Source organism: Varroa destructor, unplaced genomic scaffold, assembly GCF_002443255.2.
Source record: "Varroa destructor unplaced genomic scaffold, Vdes_3.0 BEIS01000001.1, whole genome shotgun sequence".
Lineage (NCBI taxonomy): Eukaryota > Metazoa > Arthropoda > Arachnida > Mesostigmata > Varroidae > Varroa > Varroa destructor.
The window spans coordinates 18,303,795-18,317,314 of NW_019211454.1; the positions used below are offsets into that span (position 1 = coordinate 18,303,795).

At 41.0% G+C, this 13,520-nt stretch overlaps 1 protein-coding gene across 4 annotated transcripts; it reads right to left on the reverse strand.

Annotated features, from left to right (window-relative positions):
• Positions 1–1,364: 1,364 nt before the first annotated feature.
• Positions 1,365–13,174, reverse strand: LOC111252144 (uncharacterized). 4 transcript variants are annotated; one of them, XM_022809660.2, is made up of 10 exons: positions 12,881–13,174; positions 11,097–11,329; positions 10,388–10,567; positions 9,694–9,867; positions 9,238–9,434; positions 7,863–8,977; positions 7,278–7,651; positions 6,483–6,861; positions 5,819–6,087; positions 1,365–5,383 (listed from the first exon to the last, which is right to left on the reverse strand). In XM_022809660.2, exons 2-10 carry the CDS (start codon positions 11,313–11,315, stop codon positions 5,255–5,257), a joined length of 3,036 nt encoding a protein of 1,011 aa, XP_022665395.1. In that variant the 5' UTR covers positions 11,316–11,329; positions 12,881–13,174; the 3' UTR covers positions 1,365–5,254. The 4 variants fall into 4 exon arrangements, with proteins under 4 accessions (XP_022665395.1, XP_086832912.1, XP_086832911.1 ...); XM_086976786.1 differs by lacking the exon at positions 12,881–13,174 and adding an exon at positions 11,985–12,140; XM_086976785.1 differs by lacking the exon at positions 12,881–13,174 and adding an exon at positions 11,937–12,140 and having other exon boundaries at positions 1,365–5,380.
• Positions 13,175–13,520: the final 346 nt, after the last annotated feature.

Sequence of the window (13,520 nt, forward strand, 5' to 3'; positions counted from 1 at the left end):
ATGTTGAAAAAGTTCTGATTCTTTTCTTCAACGACTTTTCCAATGTTTCAAAGTAGCTTCCGAATTTACTTAGTGACGATGGTCACCAGTTGCTACGCTGATTTTCCATTGTTTGTTAAACAAGGAGCTAAGTAATTTAGAAGACTGTATTATCATCGTGTCAGAGTAAATGTAGTTATTAATATTTTAACTAATCCAGACACTGAAGGACAAATCCTTCTTCACTTTGGAATAAACAGTAATAAACCTATTAAAAGACTGAAGCCATACATATTTAGCTGTTCGTGCATCCTAGGCGCCTATTTGTGCTGATCTTACTAATCTTTCATGTACGTATACGTATTTAGTAATATGGTGTAGTTTAATGGGTGACACTTTTAGTATCATTCTTGTCGCTTACTTAATAGAAGCATTAATTTTAACTTACAAATAGGTGCTCCTTTGTGTTTCGTAGTAGCATGGCTATAGATAATTACCTAAACGTATTTCCGTGACAATATAGTAAGAAGAGTGTTTGCCTGTTAAATTGATAACAGACTGGACGTAGACACTTCGTCTTGCGCTCGAAGAAGCCATTTATCCGAAGGAGGGCTTAACAACGGTGCAGGACCTAATATTTTAAACATTTGGTTGGAAGGCATAAAATTTGCATTCAATCGGCCTGCTAGAACCAGGGAAAAAACACTTAAGGTAAAACCACCATTCTACTGACACTTAACTATAAATGGAACATTGACGACTTGACCCAGCAATAATTCGTGCAAATTTGGCGATTACCTTAAATAAATCGAAAACAAAGTATCTACGAACTTTACGAACGGTTCAGAATTGCCACATAAAGGTAACCAAATGACGACCACAAAATGTGAGCACGCGTTTCTCTTATTGATACTCTTATTGATGGTAGTTGACTTTGAACATTTTAAGTCAGGCTAAACTGAAAAGATAGTCTGGCGTTATCGCGTGCGCACGTACTGTTCATGTAAACTAACTGGAAAGGTTACGTAGCATGTCCGTTGTGATCGAATGGCCAAGACAACACGGCGCACAACATACTCTTACTGGATGACGGTAACATTTGTTATTGAGTTGACCCATTCGTTATAGGTGTTTTGTACGACTCATTTTTTTTGGTCTGTACTAACATTGCGGTTCGAGTCTCTGACATGAGCGCGCTGTAAATGCTAGTAAGAATTATTTTCAATTGTAAAATTATTCCTCTGAAACCACAATAGCTGTTATACATAGTGTTCAGCATACCAAAACTATCGCGACATTCCGATTCGATACTGCCCAAGCCTGATCTACAAGTAGTTGGAAAAACACATCGAGACAACAATAACAACGAGATAAATAATTATAGCTTGTTACTATTACCGCAATTACATCTGTGGAGCAATTCGCTTACATATTTATTTATCTGTTTCTTTGCATCATCTCCTCTGCACTATTCATTATACAACAACAATAACAACAGTAACAACGAATGATACTTCTACAACACAAGGATCGGGTGGCAACCATTGCAGGCGCTCCAATCGACCTGAAACGTCCCCATTTCTATGTGGACTGTTTTCTACCTATTGCAAGCTATCATTATCCATACGCGTAGTATTTGCCTTTACTACTGTTGACTCCTTTAGCTATTGATTCATTTGCATTTCAATATTAGTAAATGTCTAACTAATGTATTAATTGGTGATGTCATATATCACTTTTTATAATTAGAATAGCTTACGGGTCGTAACAGACTACTTCTCCAACTGTAGTCCGTTAGCAGTTGTCAATAATAATAATATAAACGAAATGACTTCGTACGTGCAGTTTTCGTGCGTTACACGCATAAGAAATTCGCTAGTACAAAATCACATCAATTTGCATGTGCCCAATCAGATTACAACCCGAGGCCTTTTGGTTCCAAGCCTCTGGCGCTACCGTCTACTCCATTCCGCGGGCACTTAATGCGAAGCATGTCAAACGCCTCGTAAATTAATGTCTTATTATGATTATTATTACTATATAAAACATCTGCAAGGATTTTCATCATCCTAGCAATGGTCCAGGGTTATGGGTCTTGCTCGTGGCTAGGATAAAGAAAACATTGTTTCGTGCTAAAATAGACGCTGTCAGCCGTCTGTAGCGATGCGGATGTATAAGGATGGCTAAGGCAATATTGGATGTAAAACTCGGAACATTTGCTTAGTTAAGGTAAAAGATATTACTCGTAGGCAGTATTATCCATATTCGTGAAATAAAGAAAAAAAAAACTGCGACTCACAAGAAATGGCTGGTTATGATGGAACGCTGCACAAGCGGCTCAATCAGTGTTATCATAGAACAAAACTGAGGGGTCGAAATTAAACAGCATCGAGTCAAAATTAGGTTTAAGGAATGCGTTCTTCCTCTCAATATTTAACTATGTTAAGTACTGAAAATGCTATCGTGTCATATATTGCAACATGATATGGTCACTGAATGCAACAAAAATTTGGAGAAAAATAATTACCAGTGCTTAAAAATATGCTACTCTGCTCCATTCCATTGTCCATCGATTTTTACAAATTAATATATTATCACTGAATGCAAACGTCCGATTTCAATCATAACACGAGCACAACATGGTCGCACCATAGTTTCTTGTAGAATAGAAAACAAAATGAACTTTCTTTCCACAATAAGGTTGAACAGAAGATACTCGAATCGTACATACGAAAAGCGGTAATGTTATTATTACGGGTAATTCACGTTGGAATCAACTAGCTTAGTAGTATTACAAATTTCACAGACGTTATGCCCGCTTTTCTAAAGCCATTATAAAATCTCAAAATTAATATCTCCGTTCCACACCCATCTCGCGCTAATTTTATGGTATCGCCTAAAAATATACTACGAGCTGTTCATTCATTCTCCTCCGTTTTGCTTTAAGCGCGTTATCCATTGTTCAGATATAATTATCTAGTAATATCTCATCTCATTATGATTGTTTATCACTTATTCCAACATTAAAATCATGACACATCTAAACGATTACGAGCATCATGAACGGAAGTATATTGTCGACGGCTAGTTGGCTATCGACGCCTACGTCTATTGATCATGTTTAATATATAAGCCATTTGGCACGCTCTACCTTCGCCACTCATTGTCGGTTACATTAAAAAGTCGCCGGGAAATAGAATCCGTATGTTGTTCAACTGGTTTCTATTTCGCGGACACAAAATATATTTTTTACAGCACTTCTACTATCGTAAGCGAAATGGCCAATAAATATGAATACAGTCATCTATTTTTTTTGTTCTACTATGCACCAAGATCTGTTATTACAGGTTTCCGCAGCGTTGCTACATGCGATATGACAAAACACCCCAAAAAAAGTTTTGTCATTAAAAATAGTATTGTGATAACCCAGTACAGCTATATATTTGCGCTTTAAGTACATCATTTTTTTTTATAAGTCCAGTATTACCTGATATATTATTTTTCCTATAGGATAAAAACTATGATATATCAAGTTAACAACCTGCCTACTTTGTATCTGAGATCTTTTAAAAAATAGTTGTTGTACAACGCAAGAACATGAGCGCCATACCACTAACTTTGAACACAAAAAATAATTATCACTATTATCGCAATCGAATCTGAAACGTACTTTGATATTGTTCAGCGCTATCTTGATTCGTCAAAATGAACAAAATATTTCCTTACCTTTTATTTCGTGTTTGCTCGAATATTTTTCAGCATAATATGTCAGATATTGGCCAAAATCCACCATGAAAACGAGCGACCGTATCTACTCTATCCCTCGCAAATGTTTTTGAGAAAAATGCGTTTTTTGCTTGAACAAAAATTTGATTCCTTATCAATGGTCACGGCTACCTATCTACAGCACGCTGATTTACTCTATTCCTCCATCTCCTAGGAAGAAGCTTAACCTCATATTAGTTTGTATATATTCGCCAATTAACCGATTATAGTTGAGCTAGCTCGATTTTGTGTTCAATGTGCCGCGACTAATTTAGCATATCCAAACCTTCACTGATTATGCAATATAGATATGTCTAAGTGCAACACAGGTGGAATACAACGCATAAACAAGCGGATGCCGAACGAATGTAGCGCTGATACGCAGGAGAGGACAAATTCTAAAGGATTTGCGAAGTCCAATTTTTTTCTGAATTGCCCCGGTTCAGACGTAGGTTGCTTACCGCAGACTGATTCGTTAAATACTCAGCGCCAAATCTATTTTGCCCAACCGAACGCATGCGTCTATAGCGATTTATATATTTAGCTACAGTACCGTGGTACCTACTACTTCAAATAGATCAGTAAGACTCTTGCTAGTATATATATATATATATATATATAGCATTTTTACCACCCGACCTGTAGATCTATTAGGTTTGTGCTTTTTTGCACCGATCATTTGGTAAGCATCAAGCGATACGGCTTTCTTCAAATTTTAGTATTTCCATTCGATTCATTGAATGTGTCTTGTCAACTGTTGTCGAGAACGAATCCGAGGTTTGCCCAGCACCAAACCTTGAATGCTTGTGTGCGGTTCGATTTCATAAATAGAAGCGTTCCACTTGTTTTCACCATGTATATCAATAGAAAAGCAGGGCACACCTATAGCCATATTTAGCTTTACGAGCGAATTGTAATGCATGGCTGCGTGGTGATATACTGCAGGGAAGTGTAGTCTACTGACATGTACGTCAGCAAAGTGTATGCGACAGTACACGTGACCCTCACAGCCATCTGCAGACAATTGGTGCGCTCAGCAATCATGTCCTGCATTAGTGGTCATAGATGACCACCGATGTTCGATTTGGAGCCGCTTCCTATAAGTGGAGCACTCATCCCTATTGTACCGTCTTTTTTGCCACTTATTGTTCTTTGCGCGGAAACAGTCTCGTTGAAGGCGTGATACATACTCACAGAACCGGAAAACCGTAGACAAATACCGAGATTTTACAGTCTATGTTATACCTATTCTATTCATTGTGTCAAATCCTCGTAAACCAGAGCTGGTCCGCTTCAAGTGCCAGTCATTCAGTCATTCAAGGGAGAAAAATGATTTATAAGCGCCGTAATAGTCATATAATAACAAATGCACCAGTTTAAGTCGATGATATATTGTTTCCTCCATTAGCGTTCGCCATCGCGAGCAGACGACGCCCACGAGGGGTGGGCCTTGTGGTTCTCTCACCAGATTATGAGATACCGTTCTAATTGTGGGACGAGTATTGCGTAACTAGTTGTCGCCCCCGAGTTCGGTGTTGATATCTTGAGTTGTGCTAGCGGCTGTTTCGGCAGCGTCTGATGCCGAAGAGACCGCGCAAACTGGTGGGACGACCGAGAACGAATTAACGCCGCTGGCCTGCTGAAGTCAATTAAAAAAGATAAAAGCCAAGGTTAACTTTCTGTATATTATGAAATCGCATGTGTTTCATAAATAGTTTCCACTTTTATCATTTTTTCGCAACCCAAAAGAAGTATCTAGTTAAATGCTGATCCGTTGTATAAGAAAACAGCTGTGAATAACTGGATTTCTCTACCGAGAGGGATTTGAGGAATATATGTGTCTAGTTTGTGATTGACTAAGACTATAAACCAAAAATAATATAACTGATATCTATCCGTGAGTTCTTTTCACTAACTTATACTTTTATTTATCAGGAATACCAATATAAATGTCTCCAAATCGTTATACTCCTTAGTAATTCCAATACTCTTATTCCGGTTTCTCCTATTAATTATCCATCTATTATTTCATTATATCCAGGCCCATATAAACGCAATATGGTAATGCACAGACCTGAATGGGTTGCACGACTTCACGAGTGGGCACGTGGTCGAGTGAAGGGATCGAAATCCCCGAGGCACCGCTCCCGGCCTGCTCACGATCACTTGGTCCTAAGACTACTCCCGGAGGTGGTGGAATCTCTGGAGGAATATCGTCTGTACCCCGATCAGCTTCGATCATTTCTTCTCCCCCTTCTACGTCACCGCCGCTGGCTCCTTCAGTGTCTTCATTTTGGTCGTTACCAGCAGTGGACCTATCTAAGATACTTGAAACGCCAGCACCTAGACATTGACACAAGTCCAAATATTAGATAATATAATTAGCAAATCACCTTATATATCATAGTATAAGATAATTAGTAGTCTATAAGGGTTCAAACCTAACCGCACGAATACCCCCTTTACCTGCGACATTGTCAGCAAGGGGGAACCAATTTTGCATATATTTGAGGAATAAGTCTTAACAATGTTCAAGCTGGTCGCACGTAACTCCACGGTGAACTAATATCAGACTCTAAATATTTTTTTCATTTATCATTTTCTAAATAAACCAATTGCCTTATATCGTCCATTTCTCTTTGGACATTTTAACTCCTTGCTATCTATATAAATGTGGCATAACATAAGAACGGAACTCCGTAATCATGTCAGCATATACACTCAACCGTACATCTTACCCAGTGTTCTCTCCGGCGGGCTAGCATTTCCAGATTTGGCGATTTGCGTGAGCTCTCGTTGCAGTATGCTACTGAGAGTCTCCACGATCTGACTGGGTTCGACGGGCCGCGCTAGAAACTGACCTAATATAGGCTGCAGTACACGCAGAATGTGCTTATGCGATACACCGGCCGGAGTCAGCTGATCGAGCAGGCAACGGCATGTCTGAATGAGCACATCGGGAGTGCAAAGTTCGCCAGCTCGCGTCGTGAGAAAGGCTGTGGCGGCATCAAGGGCAGGCTGCATCTCCAGACGCTCGCGAGAGAGTTGCGCCAAAGAAACTTTGCCTCCATTAACAATGCCAGCATTGCTCGCTCCGCTAGTTCCAGCAGTAACCATCTGCAAAACAATGCAGATGGAAAAATTAGAGTACAGGTAATGTCCAATTAGAAGAAAGTGGCTATTGCATCAACGAAGGCAACCACTTTTTCTTTCGCCCTTTCACTTCTTTGGTCCCGCACGAGACGACCAACTCAGAGTAGGAGCTCCTCTTCGGTCCGATGACGTAAGGCAGACAAAGAATAATGTATAACGTGTATTACACAATATATGGGTTATAAGGGATGTAACGACCGCTTAGTTACTTCTGCTTTGTAAACTTGTACAGCCGTGTAAAGAAAAGAAGGAGCTTTCCAACGGTGTTTAATGCTATTCAGTATATTGAAAAATTCGAAATGGCTCTTAATCTACAGAAACGGACATTACTTTCTAAACAATTCCATAAATGAGCACGTCGTTAAATAAGGACGTCGTACCGGGTCAATTTCGCGATTATTAAGTTCGGGATTGCTTGAGTATCGGCTATTATTGTTGCTGCTGCTGCTACAGAAATTTACTTGGTTATTCATCGAATTTTTGTTTGGTCGACGGCGACGGTCTTCCTCCCTGCCTAGATCGTTACGTTCGCCAGGCGGCGCTGAAGGCGCGGGACGCCTCTCCATCATTGGGACCATGGGAGTATTAGCCAGTCCTACTCCGGTTGATTGATTGAGCAAATTTAAAGTCGACAGGCTCTTGAGGTTGTCTACGTAATTGTTGGCGCGCAAACCAGGAGTAACCTGGTTGTTTAAGGGGCACAACCGGGATGAAAACCCAACGACATCGTTGACTGGAGGACGCATGAGAGCCGCTGTGAACAAGAAAAATGGGCACGGAACAAATATTGTCGTTTATTGCTAGCGTCTTTACAGTAGTAACATCGGAATTCGTATGAGTAACCAATAATGAGCAATTTTTCCAATAAATAATAGGACACAAAAACGCGTAAGTGTATGTCTTTTCAAAAATTTGGCACAACTATAAACAGAGACGATTTTAACGAGTCTACTTTTCTAACCTACCCCTCAGTCGCTCAATCTCCCGCTGTTGTCCATTGATAACCTCATTCGCTTGAACTAAGCTGAGGGTCAACATTTGCGTATACGTCCCAAGATGGCCACAGTGATCGCAGGCGTTTCCGTTCCCATTAATACCAACAGCTCCGGCAGGCTCTTCACGGACCTTGGGCTGAGCCCCTCGCAGAATTCTGGGTCCCGTAGCAGCCGCTGCCGCCGCTGGGTCCAGATCAGCCAATGTGTCCCCGCCCACGGCACCACCTCCAGCTAATCGCTCCATCTCCGAGTCAGTACAATCATCGGATGCAACTTCGCCATTGTCTGAATTATCCTGAGTACTGGAACCACCCCAGGTGGCTGCCTCAGTCAGGCTCCTCGGCTGCGATCCCTGCTGAGTGTATCCCGGCGGTACATCTAGCATTAGATGGTTGTACTGATAGTTATAGCCTTCCACCCAGGCACCATGTAACTCATGAGACGTATGAACTTCTGGTGGTTGGACGATGTTGTTGCACGAGTTGAATCGTGGTCGAACGCCTGTGCGCAACGCGTTGTTCTGGTTCTGGTCACAGCTCACTGAGAGATTCCTCTTGGTAGCGCTTTGATGCAACTGGCTCAGGGATGAGGCTCCTGCGCGACATGCAACCTGTCCTGGTAACGGGGCGGACCCTGAAGCTGTGGTCGAATTAGAAGTACCGGTCCCCGCGTTGGTGTGAAGTGGTGTTTGGTTTTGTTGCGTTACCTCTCGCTGAATCAGCGTTTCGATATTCTGCGGTGAACGATTGATTTCGTGGAGCTGTTGGCGGCGCCGTTGTTGTGCCGGATTCACGGTCGGTTGGCTAAAGCTCGTTGGTATTCCTACGGTCGGCGTTCCGTAGACGGGAACTGGCCGCGGTGTCGTTCTAGAAGGAACAGGACCTCCACGACCCTCAAGCTTACTGATCATGCCGCGCAAAGCATCGATTTGCTGTTTTGTCTCATTAAGTTTACGGACCTTGTCTTCGATATCAGAGTGCTCTGGGGTATCGGGAAACTCAAAGGGAGTGACGGCCGATGTGTACGGCGTGCTTATCGGTGCCCCATGCGGCACTAAGCGACGAGTGAATCTCAAGTTCGACGATCTAGATAAAGTACGCATAAATAATGGTGGCATTTATAGAAAGATATGATGCTGATCTACAACCGATTTTTTGAACTTTCAATATAAGATTTATAATAACTTTTCTTTGATATACGTAGGTGAGATAATGTTAACAATAATTATCTATAACGTTCTTAACAAAGGTGAAGTTTAGCTCTATTGTGAACCACTGAAATGCTTACCCATAATTGACATATTTTCACCAGCACCAATTGACAACTGGATTATATTTATACTCACTGCATATTGCCGATTTTGTTATCGTCGGACACGGGCGCATCGCCTTCGGGATCGGCTCTCTCGAAAACATCTTCCTCTTCTAGCTCACCATATGAGTCCATTGGGGCTCTACTCGCCGCGGCGGCTGTTCGTTGGGTCAGTCGAACGTTTTCAAGTGCCCCTTGAGCTCTTCTGTACTCCTCTGCAGTTTCTTGAACCTGTACAATTTTGTAACAGAAATCATAGGCGGAAAGTGATCAGCAAATTAAGATGCAGCTACAAGCACCTATAGATCAGTGCCTCGTTCGTCGTTCATTACCTTACACCTCGATAAATGCCTATGTTTTGTCTCGGGACTTAAACCACTGGTATTATAGAAATATTATAGATATTATATTAATATTTTCGAGGGCATGAACTGGCTTAACAAGACAAGACCGCTAAAAACGATCATAAATGTAAGCACACGCCTAGTACCTGTGCACGAAGGCGCTCAACAAGCGCGTTGGCGTCATTAGACACTCGAACGGCCGCATTCATTTCTTGAGCACCGCCGCGACCGACTTTTAAGGGCACCGCTGAGCGCAAACCGCATCCATTAGTCTGAAGACCTCCACCCGCCTGCTGATATTGATACTCTAGAGCCGTGAGCTTCCAAGAACATAAAACGAAGACACGAAGAAGTGAGTAGGCAAAACTAGGCAAACCTAATTTTTCATACTTCACACGAAAATTGGGTTCAGGTTCTAAATTGGTTGAACACACGTAAATTGATGCGGTCTTATACTCTCATATTTCTTTATAACGTAAATTATACTAAAAAACGCTGCATGGCAGCGATAAAAATACAGAAACAGAGTTAAAACATAATGAAATAATTAGTCAAAACATATCATGCCACCTTTGTAGTTGCCCTAAAATAGCGTTTGTAATCTCGTAAATATAAGGATGAAATAACAATAATTATTATAGTAATGATAATATTAACAAAGTAGATTTAACGATTGTTCATCTTCTCCAGTCTTTACGGCTATGCTATATCATAGAGTCTGATAGTGCATGAATGTTTTATAACTAGTAAAATACTATACACCTTATACCACTGTAATAAGAATATGACATTGGCATAATTATACAGTCGATACAGATTCAGTTGTCGTATGTTGTTCACCTGTGAGCGGCTATCGGCGATCTGCCGAAGCAAACTCTGCTGGTTTCGTAATAACGTATCGAGTTCGCGAGTAGCGGACATTGAAAGCGGAGTTAATGTCTCGCCACAATCATCAGCGACACCGCCTGTACCACCGTTAAGAATAGAGTTCAATTCGTCCAGACGCATTTGGGGATCCAACTAAAAACAGACAGAAGCGATGATGCGAAAAACGAAATAGGTGAAATTGATCACAAAACTCGGCCGCGATCCATAAGATAGTCATAGAACGCGTTACGCTTAACGTTATATTGTGCATAGTCCAACAGATACATTGTTTGCTTCCGATTCGTTTGGTTAGTAGAAAAAAGAAAACGCCTTCGAAAGACGAAATATGTATATAAAATAGACGCAATCTCTTAACAATCATATGCCGGTATTACATTTGCTTATCGCAGTGGTGACAAAACTAACGCTTGTTTCAAACTATTACCTACTGTTTAGCGAGAAATGTGTGCATTCTATAGTATGTAAGTGAATAAATGAATGTATTAACTTTGCTGAAGGCCTAAAGTTTGCCAGGTGGTTAGTGCTCCACCCTGTGTATACCGCTATATTTTTTGTATTGTAACTTATTGTTAGCCATATAATATTTTTAGCTATGTAAGCCTTATATATATATATATATAAAGGGGCTAGGCAAAAAGCACAACCACCGACTGCATCATACCTGTGCATTGTCGAGAACTCGCATGACTGAGTTCATCTCTCGGAGACAATCCTGAAGATCAAATCGAGGCCGTGCTCCGTGAAGGGTGGTTGCTGCTTGGCTCGCGTGATGGTGTTGTGAAGTACTATTTGTGTTTTTAGTCGACGATGCCGCGCTTGATGTGGAATAGACGTCGGGCGATCGCCGGTCACAGGCAGAAGCCCTTCTCTTCGGATTCATCACTGCGATGTCGTCTAAGAAGTCATCAAGGATTAGCACAATGGTGCACATGCTTTGTTCTTAAAAAAGCTTTTTTCAGTTGAATTTTCAAGCTCCTGATACAATAGTTAGGTTAACGTTTGCTTTGGTAATATCCATCAAAATTATTAAAATTAAATTATTATTCAAGTGATCATAAATGATTGCTGCTAGAAATATCCAGACTAGTTGTTTGGGTTAAATGGACTGAATAGACTAGCTAAAGCACGGTGTGGTGATGTCATTCAAATGTACTCATGAGTCATACTGCTTTAGCATAAAACACGCATACATGTAGAAATACATGATCGTTTTGCTATTGAACTTCTATTTGCTATTGAAACTAATACTGCGACTTGTGTGAACTTTAGTGGATTAGACAACTTACACTAGTTATATTATATGAATCTTGTGGACACATAATACATAGTAGCGAATATAGCCACAGATTAAACCTTCACAATTCAAAGAAAAGGTCACCTTCACAAACCCAAAACAAGTTCTAGTGTCACAGATTTTCGTAATATCGTAACGTAACACTGTACACCAAAAATACACAGCTATTAAGCGTAATAAATAAGCTTATTCCTAGTCATCACGTACAATATTTTTTCGTTGATCTTTTATGGCCACTAGAATGACCCCTAGTACCTGACAACTGAACAGGATCTACTCGATTAAGTAAACAAGAAGACTCTTCTACATCCGCTACAACCACTCGTCCTGTCGGACGCGATCCCTGAATTTTCAACCCTATTTTTGCCTCCATAAACATCCTAACACATTGGTATACTAATTGCAAATCACACACACTTCCCAGTATAAATAGTGATAAAGTTCTGGTCGGCTGTCAACAACTGTTTGCTTGACACGAGAGGATAACGGATGAGTGATACAAATCAGCGCAACTAAAAGCTGCAAGGGGATCGTGAAGTGTCATCGCGTCCACCACTCCAAACCGCCATCAGACGCCGGCATCCGTGCATACAGTGGCGCAAACAAACTAATGAAAGGGGATGGTATAAAAGTGGACTTCTACCGTTTCTTCTTTTCTATTTAATTGTCATTTCTTTCTTCTTCTTCAGACTTCACCTCATCTCAATGAAGATCTAAACTAAGTTAATCTAATCACACTGGACTTCCGACAAGGTCCGAAGCTTTTAGCCTATGATCAACGCATCTCAAGGTACTACTAGCTGCGAGCGTCAAGAGGAAAGCACTGTTGTATCAACAGGATGCATCGCTGCCTAATTGCTTCTTACAGAATTTTAATGGTTATCTAAAGTGTGATTGTTTGTGGAAACTAGCAGCTGAGCCCGCCAAGCTTTCAAGCCGAATTCACCGATGACAGCCCGCTCTGTGTACATCATCTATCAGCGAAGCGCTGTAGAAGTGTCGTAAGAGTTGATTCGGTGCTAATATACGGTTGCACTAAAATACTTGCCCGTATTTCGTAAGAATTTACGCTCAATAAATGCGCTGGTAAAAACATAATGATAGCGGCATTATTGAGACCTTGATAGAAGCGTACACATATATACACACACCTGTTTTGTCGTCCACCGCTTGGGACTGTGATTGCTCTGGAAGAGCTTTCCAAGGCTGATCTGGTCGATGACACTACATTAGCGGAGACGTTTCGTACATAGATTCGGTTCTCTATGGCGTCGTGCTACATCGGAAATTTTTTGCTACACAACCCTTAGTAACCATGTCGCATGCAAGAGAAGTGTGGATGGGCATATACGCAGACTTTCTACTATCAAATGGGCTACTCTACACAGAACTACTCCGGAATGTGCTGCGATCCCACTTTTGATTCGAAACAACAAACAGCGCCGCGAAAGCTTAGTGAGTGAAGGCACTGCGTGTGGTTTTGGGAGAATGTTGGCGCGCACATTCAAAATTTGGTAGAAAAAGGAAGAAATAAAAACGGAATAGTCAGCTCATAAAATTTGTCGTTTTCAAGCTGTTACAGAGATATGATACCAATGTGGGATTATTGACTAAGACTTAACGGTCAGTGCAACTTTAACAAAAGTTTGATGTCGTCCGAGATACACTTTTAAATAGCTCCTCGTCAACCAATATAACTATCTAAATGTATATTTACAGGATAAGCAGCGACGGTAGATTGCATATCCAAAAAACTTTACACATTTAGTAAATTTGAATGGCATGGTTGAC

What these genes read in the sequence shown, in the direction of transcription:
- LOC111252144 (XM_086976784.1), bottom strand. Translation starts at nt 12,108, where the DNA reads ATGTTTATGGAGGCAAAAATAGGGTTGAAAATTCAGGGATCGCGTCCG. An exon ending in TTGAGCGCCTTCGTGCACAG is followed by an intron (nt 9,435 to 9,693) that starts GTACTAGGCGTG and finishes AAAATTGTACAG; the next exon opens with GTTCAAGAAACTGCAGAGGA. An exon ending in GGAGATTGAGCGACTGAGGG is followed by an intron (nt 7,652 to 7,862) that starts GTAGGTTAGAAA and finishes TCTTGTTCACAG; the next exon opens with CGGCTCTCATGCGTCCTCCA.